The sequence below is a fragment of the Opisthorchis viverrini genome, assembly GCF_000715545.1.
Source record: "Opisthorchis viverrini unplaced genomic scaffold opera_v5_483, whole genome shotgun sequence".
NCBI lineage: Eukaryota > Metazoa > Platyhelminthes > Trematoda > Opisthorchiida > Opisthorchiidae > Opisthorchis > Opisthorchis viverrini.
Genome location: NW_008752143.1, coordinates 103,841 through 122,810, shown reverse-complemented (window position 1 = coordinate 122,810; position 18,970 = coordinate 103,841). Strand labels below are relative to the sequence as shown.

General features: G+C 46.6%; 1 protein-coding gene across 1 annotated transcript in view; it reads right to left on the bottom strand.

Moving 5' to 3' along the window:
• Positions 1-2,967: 2,967 nt before the first annotated feature.
• The window catches only part of T265_11345 (hypothetical protein), a gene marked incomplete at both ends in the record, with an annotated part of 78,891 nt that continues 62,888 nt past the window's right edge, over positions 2,968-18,970 (bottom strand). The window contains 6 exons of the mRNA XM_009177976.1: positions 2,968-4,094; positions 7,245-7,471; positions 10,808-11,629; positions 13,157-13,303; positions 16,181-16,465; positions 18,315-18,408. Of these exons, the coding sequence (XP_009176240.1) occupies positions 3,430-4,094; positions 7,245-7,471; positions 10,808-11,629; positions 13,157-13,303; positions 16,181-16,465; positions 18,315-18,408 (2,240 nt within the window). The remainder of the gene's footprint in view (positions 4,095-7,244; positions 7,472-10,807; positions 11,630-13,156; positions 13,304-16,180; positions 16,466-18,314; positions 18,409-18,970) is intronic.

Below are 18,970 nucleotides of genomic sequence, written 5' to 3'. Positions count from 1 at the left end.
TGCTGGATTTATGCACCAACTTACCAGCTCGCGCCTGCAATGCGCAGCTACCTACCCCCTCCCCCAAATCATCGGTGAACGAAACTGCGGCAGCTGCAACCACTGTACGACGAGTACGCGGTTATTACAGCTGACAATGTTGATGATGATGGAATCCCCTAGAGAGGGTTTAGGGCGAACATTGAAAGCTTTCTGGTTTTCTGTCACCGTTTGATATCCACCTCAGGACCAGTTACGTCGTATTGAGACAAACTCAATCCAGACTCTTATGTGCCTTTTTTCTGCGAAAAATAATTTCTACAGGCCTCCAGAAACTTACACACTTATGCTGGCTCATCGTAGTTTCCCTGAAAGCGAAGCCATTCTCAGAGGAGTGCAGAAAGTTCCTTCCTTCGAGCTATTCTCCCGTCACAAACGTAAGTAAAACAGTAGATTTCTGTGCGTGGTAGCCGCGCTTCAAGTACGGTGCTACTTGCGTTGCACACCGTGCGGTCGTTCTCTGTTTGGAGCGATGTTTTCATATCATAACTGACTCTCTTTTTCTCTGACCTGACGTACGATAGACTTTTTATGAACCAATTGGATTAACAAAGAACGAATTGGATACACTTCATAGCCTTGAATTTGCCGTTTACTAAGTGATCGAACTCACATGAATCCATACTCTGCGCATCAATACGTCCCACTTTGTGCCATGCTTGGTTCTTGAACAACAGTCTTCGAACTAGGGAAAAAAATCGTTCAGCTGTAGCACCTGACTGTCATGCCGCCTGAAAGAAGCACGAGGGCTGGGATACTTCCAGGTTGCCCAGGCCTAGACAGAGGAACTGGAAACGCAGAGGTCGGGTTCGAATCACGGGCCTTCCGGTCAGTAAATTTCGCGCTCTACCACTTGGTCCATCTTCGAACTAGGCATACTCTCGCATCTACTCTCCCATGTAGTTCGCCCCAACAATAAACTAACGCCGTTCACCTTTTACTCCTGCGCTACTGCACGCGTTTTTTACCTTGTTTGTAGCAGTAGAAGGAAGAGTAAGTGACTGACTAATTTGCGCTCATGTTTGGGCCGGTTGATGGCGCACGCCTGTGTGTCAGATGCCAGTCAGTGGATATGCGAGCGCACTTTGGAATTATCCCCTCTGAAGAAGCGAACATGTTCACATATGAACGATGTGTATGGTCCCCGTGATGCCTCCGACGATGACGCAGTTTCTGCGATGGTCGTGATGACCGACTCCTTGGGCAGCTAGTGTCACGTATACTTGACAACCCAATCATTGAATTTATATCCACTTCACTTGTGTGAACAGTTCTCCCCTTTTCCTGACGTGATTATTCCGCACACTAAATGGGGAGTAGTGATGAGCTTGGATCTTACCGCTTTCAGAATTTGTTGATGGTGCACGATTGTCGAACACCTGAAGACGTCTCAGTTCCGCTGCTCGAGCAGGCCAAGTCTCACAGCCATACAACAAAACAGCCCGCATTGTAGCTTGATACACACGTCCCTTGAGATTCAAAGATACACTACTTTGACGCCATGGGTGTCTAAAATTGGCAAACGCGACCCAAGCCTTGCAGATTCCTGCATTGACCTCATCTGTCGCACTGCAATCAGAACGAATACAACTTCTGAGATACGTAAAACGCCCCACAAACTCCAGTGCCTCTCCGTGGATTGTAAGTGGCGTGTTCAGGGAATGCATACCCGCGACCTTACACTTTGTGGGTGCAAAGTGCACACCAAAGGACGGGGTGACTTTGGTGAGTTCGTCCGAAAAAAACTGTGGCTTCTGCTCTTTGAAGATGAGATGTTGTCTGCATATTCCAGATCGACAAGGTTTTCTTCACAGGCTATTTGAACACCAGGTTTTTGTAAACCTCCCAGTGTTCATCTCATTATTTCATCGATCACGAAGTTAAAAAGGAATGGAGAGAGTGGGCATTCCTGATGGACACCTTTTGTGTACGCTAGCTTTTGGAGAGCTCTTCGTATACTCTCACACGTCTTGCATTACAAAGAACGTATTGTTTTCACAAACTTCCTTGGTGGGAAAACGTATCAAGAAGAACAGACCGATCAACCGAGTCGAATGCGCCTTGGAAATACAGGAATACTAGAATTGTGGGTCGCTTACACATATGGCGTTGCCCCTCGGAGAACCAAAGAATGGAAGACGCACCGGTCCTGGAGACCAAACAAGCTAAATTTGCAGCGACTACAGTTTTCATTTTTCGATCACCAGGATGCATACACTGATACGTTGGTGGATCAATTAAGCTTTTCGGATCCACCTTAGCTTTGAGGGTACCGTAGAGCTGAGCCTGTGATGATGCTAGAAGTGACTCTCCGTAACTACCAACGTACACACAGAGACCTACGTAGAATGCGTTAAATTCAAGCAATTCGGTGCACTATGGTCGCGATGGTGTTAGAATTGACTTGCAGTAAGCATCATCGCGTGGGGTGGAATCGAGTCGAACACTGACTGACTACAGAACGCCATGCAGATGCATTCTTGGTCCGACCTCGTGATAGCGCATCCCCCTGTCCATCCGAAGCGGATAGAACCATTGGGTTCAACTCCCAGGTTGTTTTCACTTGTGTCAACCAAGCCCCACCTTAATTCTCTGATTATTTCTAACTCTTAAGCGTACAAGTGTGCATGAATTGAGTTTCCGCGACCAAGGCGAATGAGGACAAGCACTAGGTGACCATATGTTTGTGCCTGAGAATACATGAGTGGCACCCGGGAGTCAAACACTACAGTCAGTCGAATGGACGAAAGACAGCGCTATGCTCAGCTGCTTATCGGCATTCTACAAACCACATCGATTTACTGTTCCTAGTTTTTCGTGCCACACATGCTGCTTGTCGACCATTACTGCACTGACATTTTGGAATTCCCTGTCACTTTCGGAACGATGCACACACTACTTACAATTTATCAATAGTTTATGTTTGATGCCGTTTTTACGAAGCTGAGCGAGCCCACTCCGGTCACATCGTTCCCCAGTCCGTAGCTGGTTGTACACCACAACCTCTAGGAAATCAGAGATCACAACTTAGCTTTTGTGAAAAAGTTATTATTTTCAGGTAACTCTGGTTGTACATGCCGTACATGTAGACGTGTTTTTAGACCACAGACATCTGATTACATCTGAGCAAGTAAATGAAGGGGGAAAATATGAGATAAGGCGAACGAAGAATTTTGAATGGATCAGGCTCCTTACAAAAACCTCATTATGCAATAATAATGGAAACAGCCTTGTATCCTAAGGACTTGCCTCATAGCCAAGCAGTGTATTTCTGTGTCTGTGGAGGGCAGGTCAGAAGTATCGAATGGGATCATGATGGAAGGGGGTTGACGCTGTTAGTGGAGTAGTGATGCTGCCCTCTGCTCATAACCAGTATCGGGTTGAGATTTTTTAGTCAGAATTTCTCTGAAATTGGCCACATATGGATTTTTCTAATATTCGATATTGAGACAGATCTCCGGACAAATATCTAAACCGGACTCCATAGTTTTTTGACCTGATCAGCTGAACGATCTCCAACTCCCACTTGATTGGCGCCCCAGACTGAGAATTTGTCGATGGTGTTTGATCCAGGTCACCGCTTGGTTGGTAGCTACACTGGAGGCGGTAGGGACTCTGATAAACATAGTCAATTCGCTTCTGTTCCAGTATGCGGAGCAGCGATCGCAGAAGTGCTTGGGAATTATCGCCTTGAACGTTGATTCCGAAAGCCCAGTTTATCTTTCGTGGGACCGTGATTTTTTCGCCGTTTGAACTGGTGGAGTGCTTCACACTCCCAGTTGAAGTCCGACCCTCTCCCGATGGGGTAGTGGATGATTCCCTATTGATTTTTGTGGGTCTTAGGTTGCTACCAGGCTGATCATACTTTGGGGCGATTGGGATTCGCATATTTGAGGTGACCGAGGGGGAATACGAGTACTTGTCCACTGGGGAGTATTTGCTAAGATTAGACTGGGGTCTGTTCATCTCCAGCGCTTGTTTGTAACCGGAATCTCTGCGAGATATGAGTTTGGGGGATGAGTCACGGCGATAGGGTGTCCGGGTTCGTAATTCTCCTGTAAAAAAAAAAGAAAGACGACACTGGTGACTGCCGGTTTTTTACCCATACAAGTCGTGGTTGGTATTTCCAGCGGTCAATCTTTACCCCCCGGGTAAGATGCTTTGGGTTTAGAAACATGTGATTGATATAAATCACTCTTGAGTAGTGCGTGTTGTGTGAAACGCTAATTTGTCGAAACAGCTGATGTTGGGGGAGGTTTTAGTGAATCACCATGAGCTGTACTCTTGGGTAGGATATTTCTTTAATCAGAAAACTGATTGAATATTATCTCAATTCGCCGTTAATCAACTCCCAATTGAATTTGTGCCAGTCCCGGACTTGTTCAGTAATAGCGAACATCAAACGGGCGATCGATATTCCAGTTAGATACTGCAGTAGCATTCATGCACGATGTTCTGCTATTCTTCCCAATAAGTGTGATTTATGTTGATTGAGTCAGTGATAAATGTCAATAACACTTTTTTTAACACTTCGATGCCACGATGCAGTAGCATGGGAAAAACGAGTGCACTTCTTATTCGCTGAAACAATGTCCCCAGACCATTTTCGGTCGATATGCCCAACTGGTTGTTGCTGCGATAGCTGAGCACTCTCTTCCTAGCCCGAATACGCGTGTTATATGCCTCGGGTAAAGAGTGCACTTTTTTCCTCCCCCCTGCGCACGGTCTGAGAGCTAAAAATACGTCGTATGTTATGGACGTCTTACACTACTCATAAGATTGCTAAAGACTGTTCGACAGCCCACGACCGATTTTGCCCTTCTGGGGCTCATCGGGTAAGCACACTGTCCGAGTTCCGTCAACCTTGTGATGTTCTTGAACGTCAGCTGGGTTCCTGGTGGGTCTCCCGTGAAAACCAGATTGGTATGCAGATAAGCGCATTTCGCTCACCGATAAAGGGGCTAGTAAACAGACTACGGGTGCCGGATGGGCAGTTCCCCTCCAAGAACCGAAACAAGTGTTACCCTAAACACGCCTTAACAAGCCCCGAATGCCCACAGTACAACAGCTAAACTATAGAATCACTTGTTTAGTTATCAAACTTGTTGCGTTTCAGGCTCCACATATTCTCCACTAACCCCCGTCGATTTTGTTACCCCGTTGCCTTTGATTTGGTGGAGTTGTGTGTCGGACTATATTTGCAACGAGGCCAGCAACAAACAACAAATGGAGGCACGAGTAAAGAAGTATTAATAATGATCGTTCGGTTGGAGCACGCTTTCAGTATCTAGCTGTCATACCATCCGAAAGAAGCTCGGGAATTGAGACACTGCCTAGTTGGCCAAAACCAGACAGGAGCAGCCGAGATGCACGGATATTCAGGGGTGAGTGGATTTTGAATGTAAGGACCAGAATTCGCAAGATGCTGTGTGATAGATGAAACCATTTCGATCTCAAATGGTTTCTCGAAAAAAAAAACAAGAAAAGGACTACGAAGAAATCGAACCAATAAGGCTGGAAGCAGTCGCATAGCGAAGTGGAATTTCTCGTAAATCCTTTCCAGCCAATCGCCTGAATTGGTCAGCTCCCAACGTCTCAATTTGTAATTACTGATGGATGGGCCTACATTCTACGTCTCACGGTCTGGTGAATGCCGTCTACCACGCATCCATATCAGTGGCTCAGTCCCGGCACGCCCAGGTATGCCTGAAAGCTCCTGTATCAGCATGAAGAGGTATTTCTTGCGAGTCCATTACTTCAGGAGACCTAGTGCAGTTTACACCGCGCCCTCGTTTGTATTGTTTTTTCACTCCTGAGGGTTTCCTTGACGATTGACGATGGGACAAAACAGTGCTTGTTCTGCCACCATTGTCTTAGCTGGTGAGGATTTGGTGCCACCTGAGAGTTCAAGAGGATGATAATCGCCAAGGGACGTCATTCTGGGCATCGTCATCAAAGACAGTAACATCTGTGTTGACACGGATACTTCACTGCCGTACTCATGGTTGTACGAGGACTGGGATATTGTCAGGGCGCCCACACCTAGGCATATAAAAAGAGAGTTTTTCACTTCTCCGTGTAATCTTGCTGAATCCATAAACCGTGGAAAGCACGTCCCTTACAGGTCTATCTTATTCTCCGTGCCAAGATGCGCAGAAGGCGCCCACCAGTGATACGCTTCCGTTTTGCCCCGCAGTTACCCTTACGTAGTCAGTCATAGTACGTGATAATTTCCTCACTTTGTAAGGTTCTTTCAAATTGCGGTATATCACTAGTAAATTCTACGAAAACCAACTCAAACTCAACAAACGGAAGAGTGACTGAGGCCTGTGGACAATGCTGGACGGATGACGATCGGCTGAAAGCAAGGTTAATATTCTCAGCCATATATTCTCCGTACCGCACGGGAGCAGTTGCCTCTTCTACCTATGCACGGTGGAAAACTGTTTTCATTCGGTGGACTGAAAACCCATCGGAGCCCCCTGGATCCGAGGTGTCCCACAAGGGATTCACACGCGCTGAAGATTTACCAGATATACTACAGGTGGTTAGAACGTTCTCCTCCAGTACCCTTTCTTTCTGTCTCGAAACGCCGCTCGTAAATATCACGTGAGACTTCCACTCAGTGGTTGCTAGGGAGCGTCCTCTAGGGAGTGTGTGGCATTTAACGGAGTAGGGCCCAGACCGTTTTCTACTTCGTTCTTTGTGTGGCTTTCAGGTAGATAATGCCTAGATTCGGGACAAAATTTACACACGCAAAGTAGTCAGGCATCTACCTTCTCTCAGGATATGAGAAAACCCAGTGAGTAAGCCTTGCGTTCCAGTACCAATTTAGAAGGGAGCTTGTACTCTAGAGATCTCAAATGTTGGAAACGTATTATTTCAAAGCCAAGTACGGATGGGACGTGATGCAGTTGAAGTGTGGAATTCTTTCGGGAGAGGCTGCTTTCCTGGGGTCACTCTAATGTAAAAAAATGCTTCATGCGACAAACGTGCAAGCTGGATGACAAATAGCCTGGTTTCGCAACGCAATAAACAGTCCTTTGGCTATTTTGAAGAACGTTAGTAGGGAAGTCTTCCCATTTCCGGAAGAGTTTATTTCAAAGGAACAAATCGAAACCTCCTGCTTTGGTAGACCCTTTTTTCCACCAAACTCAACTATTATCTAACTACTCATTAGTAGTAAATAATTGGCGGAAACCTACCGCTGGGCATGGGCGTGCAACGTTCGGAATACCCGTTTTCGTTGTCGCTTGGATAGATAATCGAGAGAGGCTGGTGTGTGGTCGATTCATATGCGCTTGGTGTGCGATGTGGTCGTATTCGGTTAGTGGTGTACTGTGTGCCGTAGTGCTTTCCACTAGGACCGTCGTGATGCGACATGCTGCTCCATCCGTCCCTTGCTGCGTGGTTCTGCTGTCCTGTAGTTTCACTGTCAGAAAGCCAAGAAAATAATAAATCACACAGTTACTGTAAAGTTAGTTGCGCACTCCGAACGTTTCGTAACACGAAGAATGGTGGTGTAAGGAGTAATGATGCTTTGTTTATAGAGTGCGTAAAAAACGGACTGGACGACAGATACTACTGAAATTTCGTGAATATACCAGTATGTTCAGGCCATGAAAACCTCAGCAATTAACAGAAAAGGAGAAATTCAATCATGGATAATAGGAAATGGAACCAGACGACGCAGTTTCACATCTTCGCTCCGACATTTCAAATAATAATTGTTGGCCCGGTCAACACCACATCAGGTGATGCTGGCCTAATTGAATTCTGTGTATGAGTTCCGCGCAAGTCCCTCTTTATGTAGTGAGTGCTGTCGTGGCGCGGCTGGAGTCTTCGGGACCTTAGGCATTCGTTACTGTCTTGAAAAGCAGTTGGGGGCGAGATGGCCCAAGTGGTTAAAGCGCGAATTTACTGACCGAAAGGTCCGTGGTTCGAACCCGACATCTGCCTCTCGACTTCTCATGTCTAGGCTTGGGCATCCTTGCCCTTGTGCCCCCTTCGCGTGGCATGGCAGCTACCCGAAAGGGTGTTACAGCTGAACGATTTTTTTAAAAGCAGTTTGGCTGATTGTCCATTTTTGGTATGAAATTACTAAAACTAGAAACGTAATGCAGCCCATCCTAAGCAATACCAGATCGATATTCCCTTGCATGGTGTGCAGCACACAGGCTACTTCGAGATTTCAGCGAAGATATTGGACTTCGATTGCTCGGTATAATATTCCGAGTCATGCGCCCTCCAGATGACTACCACACAGAGCGGAATCGGACTACCTGCAGCAACTGCATCAAGGTATGTGTTCGCCAAACTTGGATGAAACCATATACGCGACTGAAAGAATTAAATGGGGCCGTCAGAAGGTACGATCCTCTTTTCTGGATCTCCATACGTGAATAGTACAAATTCAATCGGGAGACAGTAAAAACCCTGACATGCGAAAACATGGGAGGGGATTTCGGGTGGCATAGCTGCCGGCGCATTGGACTATATTCAATTCATGCACCACTGCATGCAGCCGACCCCGGTCTCAACCAGACTACTCAAACACAGCCAAATATCAGGTAAAAAAAAACAGGGAACAGTGGCCCCCTTGGAGTCACGTCACTGCTTGGAATCTGGAGAATTCCAACTCAAACACAAATATCAGGTAAAAAAAAACAGGGAACAGTGGCCCCCTTGGAGTCACGTCACTGCTTGGAATCTGGAGAATTCCACGACAGAGCTCACCACGGCACCGACCAACAGACGAAAGCAGGCACTGCCAAGCTTAAGGGCAATGTAGCCACTAACCAATCAGAAAGCAAAGCGACGGGTGAACCAATAGAGCCACCTGACGTGACAACCATTCATAATTGAAAGTCAACGCTGGCTATCAGCGCTTTATTAACAGACAGCCTCCACTATTTAGTGCACAACCAGTGACGAATCACTATGCCACGCGCCTCAACAACGTACTGACGATGTCACATTTTTTGGTGATGAAACGTTTCCAATTCGATTGTGCAGCTCATCAAACAGATCAACGGTCATCTCATACTAACTTCTTTACAGGATAACCTCGGAATCAATCGATCGTCACAACCAGGACAGTTACTGGTCGGGCACACCAATCACATCGCTCAAGTGTGAACACGTTCGCCTGTTCAGATGTGATAATTCAGATGCGTCCAAAGTGCGTTGGTGCAGTAGCGGCTACACGCTCGCCTCGCATGTCAGATGTCCGGGGTTCAAATCCCGGCACGGCCATTGGATATGCACTGCTGATGAGCTCTAATAGGTGCGAAACTCGAGTCCAATGCTTCCCTTTGGTGTGGACTCACTGGAATAATTACGCCGGAACAGGAACGAGAGTGGTTGGACTATGAACGAAAGCTCGGAAGAGTTCGTAGGCTACACATCATGCGGAAGAATAATACCAGTATGGCGTTGAATACTACTGTCTCTATCGGGTCTCATGTCCCAGCAGTTTCAAATTGCATATGAGCGCAAAATTGTTCGTTCTGAGCGTGACTCGTTGCACGCTTACCTAGCATACAATGCGTCATTCCCAGTCAAGCTTAGCTCTACTAACCTCAAGTTTGAAGCTCCCGAGATGAGGAGAATGGCGACACGTGAAAATAGTGAACTATCCTAAAAAGGTTATGCGCAGTAGGTTTGTTCTTTCTTGGTCTAACTGGATGCTTCTAATCCTAGCTTACGCTTTGGACTGCAAGAGCTCTGTTCCCCATAGAGGGGCCCATTCTCGATTATTTTGGTTTGCTGCGTTTAGAGAACTGTATGAATGCATCACTGATGTGATAAGATTGACGAACTCTCATCAAAAGGCAATTACCGCCAATTTACCATCAATTTTGAAATAACTCATACGGGTGAAAAGACATTCATTCTTCTTCGGGCACTTGTTAAAAGCCACTTCAAACGACAAACTACACATCAGCAGAGAAGGGCGGGGATATTTGAGGCAAGAGCACCAATTTTCGTCACAATCAGCGAATTTTCAGGTGATCGTTTTAACGAATCTGTAAAACAGCACAACACTTGGAAATGTCTGTGAAAAGCTGCTAGTTTGGTAGCAGGTTATCAGTGAGGTTAATTCAAATTGGCTCGTATAGATGGCAGCTCCAAAAATTCACACCCAGAAGCAGTGGGGCAAACCAACCACGAGACCAGCAGAGGCTCCGATGTACAAAAGTAGATCAAAGTTCTTTGTAATATACTACTCATAAGGTTGCTGAAAATCCGTCGACAGCCCACGACCGGTTTCGCCCTTTTTGGGGCTCATCAGGTAGGCGCAGTCCCCGGGTTTCGTCAACCTTATGTTCTACTTGAAACCAAATTGCACGAAGCTAGCGAATATACACTCATTTGCAAACTAATTTGGTTTTTCGAGAGACTTACCTGGAGCCCAGCTGAATCTCTCGTTTGTGTTGTTTTCAGGCAACTGAATGTGCTGCACCAGGTCGCCTCGACGGATTTATAGCAACCTTATGAGTAGTACATTACAAAGGTATCCATGTATCGCGATATCTCGAATATCGCAGCGACTGAAACATGAGGCGGCCTGATGCAAATTAGTTGCAAATGAGCGTATATTCGCTAGATCAAAGTTCATTGCGGCGGTCTGTCAAGACTTCAGTGAAAATGGGGGTATAAAACCAAGGAACGGCTTCCTAACAAAGTGTTTGTCGAGAGTGAAGTAAACACCGGATAATTCAAAGCCATTCATCATGCAAACGGAAAGCGGCACAATAGAACTTACATGCTAAACACACGACTTGGTTGTTCTACTGTACGGAAGACGGGAGACGTGGGTGTCGACGCACAAATTCGGGTACCTTTTCTCACAATCCGAACGTCTGGCGAACGCTCTCCATTCAACACGGTTCGCTTCAGTGTCACCGGTGGACTTTTTGTCATGCGTGCCTTCGTATTGGTTCGATTATCCGCGAAACGAGGCATTCCCCACAACTGATTACCATTCTGTTTTACCGGTGAGACGACTCTCTTTTCCGGACTTTGGTCAGCTCCACCTGAGGGGATAGGTGAACACGTTGGGTTTTGTCGATTCCCCCTTGCCCATCGATCTCTTTTGTTCACGTCAGCCCATGGATCCGATACGTTCATCTTCAGGCTTACATTCGTCACGAATTCTTGTGAACGTTCAGTCGAGTTACCCGAAGATGGACTCAGGGAAACGACAACGGGGGGAGAAAGAAGTCTTGGTTTTACCGAAGCGGTTACCGTTTTCTCTGAACCATTGCTTACACTGGTCACAGGCTCGGGTGGTGGTTCGTGTCGCTCTGTAACCAGGATGGTGTTGGTGGTGGTCGGCTGTTGATTCGCTTTCCGCTGATCATCTCTGATATTGTTCGACATCTCCGGGCGGTGTATTCCGTTTGATAGATCTCTGTGCAGCACGCTGGTGTAGGTCATCACAGGATTCGACAGCTTGCGAACATTTTCGGCGTCTTCCGTTGTGCAGAACCGTTCGCCTTCGGAACGACTTAGTAGCTTTTCTGGTTCCTTATCGTTCGGATAGATCAGTGAAATGACCCGAATCGGTTTCTTCGAATGGTTCAGTCTGATCGGAGAGACGAGACACAAAAAGGAAATGGGGTCGTTGATTGGCATTGCATATGGGATTCTCATCATTTGAGTTCACCGACCGCATGGTTATACTAAGAACAGACTACTCAGAGAGCATCCAAGTTCTTAGCTAACTAGGATCAGCCAGACTAGCCTTGACAAGTCGTGTCAGGCTCAGTGTGACCTCGCAGAGCGGACGGTGTGCGAAATTGGGAATCTACATAATGTCAGGTCAGAGATTTACGTTCAAGGACAACAAGTCCAGCCTGTATTCTGCACGTGTTTTGGATCGGGCACTGTAGAGCGAGTAGGCGACGTTGAGCTTGTGGCGACAGCGAAAGGTTAGGAGGCAATGTTCTGGTCAACCAATAGGAGTTCGAATTCGGTAAAGGTGAAACTAAACGCAAGTCAGTGTCAGCCAACCAACAAGGACCTTTTGCTTGTGTAACAGTGGTAGTGCCTCAGCTTAGTTCTCGGTCTGATCCTTCCTAACTAGCCTTTCCAGTAGGAGAACCAACAACGGCCCAAAACCAGATCAAAAGCACATGTACAGCACCGACAATATGGAAATACCGATACCCTCTGGAGGTGCCACTGGCAATGTTTGGCTGACACTGAATCATGATTTGTACTTGAGGTCAAACTTTTGGCCAATCAGAGCCCACCTTGATGCTGGACCGGAAAGCGGACTGATGTTCTGGTCAAGCACGTGCGAATCAGGATTCAAGGCCGAACAGTAAGGCGTTTCTGGAGAGGGATTCCGCTCGATGGTTAGGGTCAGTGATAGACACTACAAACGAAGGTCCATCGCTACGTTGGTCAGCTAAACGTGGATCTTTGAAGTGACAGTCCATGACCGTATTATCTCGACTACTTGGACCGATGGGCAATTGAATCGGTTCTCCCAAATCAACCACCAATGAGGTTCTACAGTTTGTTCGTTTGCTAACCCGTGGTTTTGCAATCAGTTTGCGGCTAGGTAGTTTCGAGAGATTTGTTCATTTGTTGGTGACCTCGGTACGCTCTCGTTTTCAGTTGGAACTTTCAACCCGTCCCACCATTCGCAAAAAGCGTTATGCGTGGGACATTCGGTTGAACATTCCTATAGGGTTGTGAACATATGACTGGTCCTTGAGAACAGTATAACACGGTATGTCGGCCTATCACGTTCTCCGATCGATTGATCCGACCCTAGTCGTTGCACGATTTCAAGTCACGCCATCCGGGCTGGACTGTACCGTGCCAAGAGCCTACAACATATGGTAGAAAGTGAAATGTATACGATTGCGTTGCCGAGCATAAAAGTCATCTTACTTGAGCTCCCTAGCCCAAGTGCGGGTTGAACTGAATTGGTCGAATGAACTTTGAAACATCCACTCAAAGATCTTAATTGATGTTTTATGTTACCAAAGTAAGAAGTAGACTGCCGTGCGTCTGGAGAGAGATGTGCTGCAAGCTGACTTGTTTTCATGCGCAATTTTTTCACACCAGTATAACACCAAGCCGACATATTTGAACTCACCTATCATGCTCCGAACCATTTCGAGCATCCGAAACGATAACGATGCTCCGGCTCCTGTGTGTCCGCGTGGTAGGCCGTGATTCCCCCGGCTCAGGCGTCCTTCTCGGCAGGGGTTCAGTCTTTATCCTGCTGGTCATCACTGATGGGCTTAAAAAGTGAATATAGATGAATTTAATGAACTGAAATAATAAGTTGTTGATCAATTTAGATGTAGGTTTGTCTGGGTCCAGACCGAAAAAAGAGGTAAACGATGGTGTGGATAGATGAAAATGCATAGAAATGAATGAGAGATTCAGTTGAGTCTCGCGTGAAAACCAAATTGATCTGCAAATGAGTGTATTTCTCGAAAATGGTCCAATGTGAGAACATAAGGTTGACGGAAACTCGGGGACTGCGCCTACCTGATGAGCCCTTAGAAGGGCGAAACCGGTCATGAACTGTCGAAGAGTTTTCAGCAATCTTGTGAGTAGTTTCCCTTAAGAAATGAACGAGCTTAACAAAACTGCGTGCTGTTTTCGGTTGCCGTGTTGTTTCTTTCCCCTAAGGTTCACAAGAATTGTCGTTGGCGCTGTTTAATTCTGGCCGAAGTCGTACGTGAATAGTTTTGCCTCGGGATAAAAGTTGAGCTTCACAGACTCTAGAAGAGGCGCCAGCGAAAAGGAACTCGGAATGCCGTCTAATTCGGAGAGATGACTTTCATTCAAAACCCCGATGACAAACAAATCTGTCAGCGCCGTAAATCTATGAGGTTTTTAAGGACCAACTTTGCTTCTGAATTCCGCAGTGCTGTCTAACCTTCATGAAGTGTAGTGCTGGCTGTGATGTGACCGACTGTCTGATATACCATGCTGCAGAAGATATCTCAACCTCCTCCGGTTAGACTTCGCGCAGATAGAGGTTCTCGTTAGGTTTTTACACATTCCTCACCATGTTAGGAGCTCAAGTACCTCCAGTATACATTGTATGCAAGCAGCGTTTGAAGCGGTTTAGTCTGTACTCTCTCTCTCTCTCAGGCCATAGGATTTTATCATCGCCGTCGTAGTGTATCAGTTTTACACCAAAAGCGAAGACACGCGGTACTGGAAGACAACATTGCGGTACTGCGCTAGGGGCACCGGCGGGCCTTCAAAGCCTCGAAGGGCAACGTATTTGCTTAGGATCTAACATGTAGACCCACGGAATGACCCCATCTACGAGGCCAAAGGTTTCTCTATCGTGAGCTTGTGCCAGGTGTGCCGATACTTCGGTAACCGTAACGATCTAAACTGTGTCAGAAAGGCCCAGAGTAAATTCACTGTCGTTGTACTCATTCTAAACAGAAACTGATAGCCCGTTACAGTCGTGGAGCGAGATGGGACAAGTGACAAACGAAACGGACCAAGGGGTTAGAGCGCGAATTTACTGACCGGGAGGTCCGTGGTTCGAGTCTGACCTCTGCCTCTCGACTTCTATCTAGGCTTGGGTAACCTGACAGTTTCTCAGCCCTCGTGCTTTCTTCGGATGGGATGGCCGCTAGGCACCGGAATTGTGTTGCAGCTGAACGGTTTTAGTCGTGGAGCAACTTCATGTTCGGAAACGAAGAGAATCGTTCATTGCCAAATACACCCATCTACAAATCGAATTGGTGCTAACTCAACTGAACCGCAGCTGGATCGCTCATTTGCGATGCTCTCCAAATGAATGCGTCATTCAGGACCACGTCATATTTCAGTTGGTACGATATTCGCGATATCACGGTAAATTTGCTTCATTAATACACATTACTCAAAAGGTTATCTCTGAGAGCCCATGACCGGTCCTGCCCTTCTTGAAGCTCACCATCGTGAGCGCGGTCCTCGTGTAGCCCTCAAGCTTTTGTTCTACCAAACTCCGTGTAACGAATGAAATGCACTGACTCACGAGTTCTGGATTCTCAGCCTTTGGGCGCTTACGTCTGCTTAGGATCAGCTTAGGTGGTTACCAACTGCCCACACCAATCCGGCAGCTGAATGTAAATAGCTGAATCGAATTGTTAATAACTGACAAACTTGCTGTTGCCCCAAGGACGATTATGTCGTCAGCGACAGGTTTAATGCCGTCTAAACTGTCGCCACCTTTGAGTAGCTCTAATGGGCATCCCTGAGGCAGATAGTTGGTACGGCGTCACACTAAACATTACGTGGCATCGCGCCCAAAATTGAGGAAACTGACGCTGACGCTTCAACGAAAACGACCTTCATCATCAGCGTTTCTTGTTATACCACCACATTCAAGCTTACTCATGGCATCTCTCTGTGTGTGATTGTTCGCCTAACTAATTCCATCAGGTGCACATCAGCATCGGGAATCCGAATGTTCCCGATCCAGTTCCCCCAACTACGCGCGAGCATCCACTGGTTTGACCATCGACAGGCAAAACAGCTCCTCATCGTCATCATCGACAGCATGACATCGGTGTTCAACACCGATGCTTCACTGCCGTACAACCATGATTTATTTGAAAGCCTTATTGTAAAGAAAAGAGTAAAGGTGGACGGGGAAGGGACTTGGTGCTAGCTTGCCACAATCATTCCGAGGTACCTATACCTCCAGACACTCACTCAGGCGATCTGGATAGAAACTGACAATAAGAACGCTACTGACATCACTTGGCAGCCAAATCCTGTAATGTCTCCAAACAGGCACAGTGAGGATCACGCTGTCCCCATCCTGGAAGGCGGGTAGCACCGACAGCACCCAAGCGTTTCGTGATCTCCTTCATACTCCTCTGCCAAGTCAAGGGTTGGCCACATCTCTGTTTACGCTACTCTGAATTGGGCATGGAAAACAACACTCTCTTCGGCAAACGACGGTTCGGCATACACAACGCGCAGCTTCTGGTATTGTACACATTCTTCAGTGGAAGTACCTCATATAAAACGTTTGCAGAGGGGTGACATAGCGGTATAGAGAAATTTCGAATATAGGTTTTAGTCTAACCGGTGTTCCGTTCGGCATCAATGTCCAATCAGAAGGCACAAATACATACACATTCCATGCCCTTACGCTTGTTTCTTCTGAATTACCGCTGCGGACTCGTTGCGCGTACAGTCGTCCGGTTCCAGAGAGCTGGTGAAAATTCTCCGGAGTCCGTTTGACTTCACTGGCGTAGGGGGTTGTTTGTCTTCATCCAAGTTTTTAGTTAAATTGCAATCGGTCCCGCGTGAGTTTGGCACACGTTCAATCAACGAGTCGATTGTCAACGTTTCCGTCTTTGGATCTGGGACTCCATTCTGGTCAGAATTCGCTATCAACTTGGGTAGATTCAGAGCGGGTTCGAAAATTCTCTTCCTGTAGGAAAACGAATGGGATGAAATCACAAATTACTTGCGTTCCACTTTTTCTTGCAAGCTGAAATAAGCTGCGCGATGAGCACCGGCGAGGTTGGGAAATTTTTCACCTACATTCATGCTACATGAGCACCGGCGAGGTTGGGAAATTTTTCACCTACATTCATGCTACTGATTTCCTAAGAGTAGCTCAATTAAAGCTTCCTCTCGAAGCATAACTGGTAGCTACTGCGATCCGTCAAACGCATGTATTAACAGAAAAAATCGATGAGCTGAATGCTGATGGTAATAAGGACAGACTTATATTATCTTAGCTCTAAAGAGAACCGCTGGATTCCGAATTTAGGCTTTTATCGACTTTTCGTTTATTAAGGTCTTTCAGCCACACAGAGAGATCAGGATTTCTGAATACACGTGTTTCATGCTTATTTTTCGCATACGATGACGATGTTCCTCACTTCTCAGTTTATGACTATGCCTGCCTAGACATTTGATCAAAAAACGGAAGGGTAACACCCGCTGCGCTGGTTTGTGGAAAACCAGATGGGTTAACTGCTAAGAGCGTCCATTCCAGACTTATTCGCCACTAATTTAGGGTTTCTCACGATAATCACTACAGTGGGTGTTCACCGTCGGATTGTTGGACAGTCATAACTTGATGGAATTGTTTTGTACCCAGAACGTGTGACCTGATTGTTTCAACTATTACCCGTGAGGGGTTGAGTCCGATACCTTACCGTGCGATTGTGTATAAACGAACAGTTGAAATCCTGTGAGGGATTGGTCAATCAGCTTTTTCACGTGACATCACCGATTGTCTGAAGGGACTATGCGAACCAGAATTGTGTGACATGTCATCACTCAAAGAGAGACGAACTCACAGGTGAGATCGTTCGTATCTCTCCGCACACAAGAGAATTGCTACACTACAAAAATCTGATGGACCATGAATCCTGAAATACAGGACTTCTCAAGAGCCAGGCAGTTTCGAAATCTCTGGTTACATCGTTCTAGTTTGAACACTCCTTCTACTCTGGAGCAGTTATTCTCGTCTGTTCACGCCGGAGTTGCGAGGTATCAAACTAAAGCTCCGTTTCCGCGATAGCCCATCAGCAGTGCCCATGCTTGGTACCGCCACGCAAGCTAGGATGCCACTGAACCACTGATCGAACAATGCACGCTAGTCGTCTAGGCATGCGGACGTTTTTGAGATTAACCAATGGGAGACCGACACTGACAAAATTCCTACTGTTACTCTGACTATTTATACGTAAGCATCGAGTGAACGAGCGCTCACAGGACTGCTGTCAGGCGTACCAATGGGTATCTTCAAAAAAATACTCCTGAATAAGTTTCACAACAAGAACCAGACGGTTTGTGAAGTACCAACCGGCTTCTCCATCCAGTGTCAGCAAACGGTACGTAAATTCCCTCTAAAGTGACAAATGTTTTATCCCCTCAACAAACATGGGGTTTCGTATTGCATGCCTACAAAACGGAGATCAACTCAGTTACTTCATTGGGTGAAACCTTTTCCACAAAGTTCCTACTAACCAGAAGTCTAGTCCAACCGACTTGGATCCAACCATCGACTCATGAGAGCAAACGGAATCCGTGTACTGATTCTTGAAACGAGAAGTCCGTGAGAACGTAAGTGCCAGAACCACTGACTTGCAGCTCGCACGGTGGTACTCCACAGAATGAGCTGCGGAAAACCCTCGTTGTCTGTCACTCACTTGCCCCATATTTGCCTTATCGATTAGTGGTTGCTATCCGTCACTGCAAATATCGGACCCCTTTAGTGATCTACGTTGTGAACGCAAATCATGATCTCAAATTATTGGACTCACGGTTGTCGCATGAAGCTCTTCACCTTCTTGACTGGATCTTGATTTCGTAGACTTCCGGTTGCCCACGCACTGCGAGCCAAAGGATGGAGTGTATCTATGGTTGAAAAGACACAAGGAGATTACGACGTGGAGGCATGCAAAACCCGTACGCAGAACCAATGATATTCAGTTCACCTTGAAAAAGTTCTTTTCCGACAGAGATCTGTGGACAAAAGCCAGTGGCCGCCTTTATGGAGCTCGGGCCTGACTCACCGAACTGAAAACTCAGGGTTTTATCCAACCACGCTCTTGCGACAGAGGGAGGAGCGCTCAATACCCCACAAAAACCAAGGAAAATCTATCAGTGGCAACCGAGGTGAATCATCAGCTGAAGCACCCTGAAGTGGAAGATTAGCGAAGCAAGCCCGATCGGAAGTAATTTGACCCCCCCCCCCCCCACCACACACCCCCGATCCACCAAAGCAAGATTTTGACAAGTATATTTGTAATGCACTACTCATAAGGTTGCTGAAAATCCATCGACAACCCATCAGCAACCTTATGAGTAGTACATTACAAATATACATGTATCGCGATATTTCAAATATCGTAGCGACTGAAACACGAGGCGGCCTGGTGCAGCACATTCAGTTGCCTGAGAACAGCATAAACGAGAG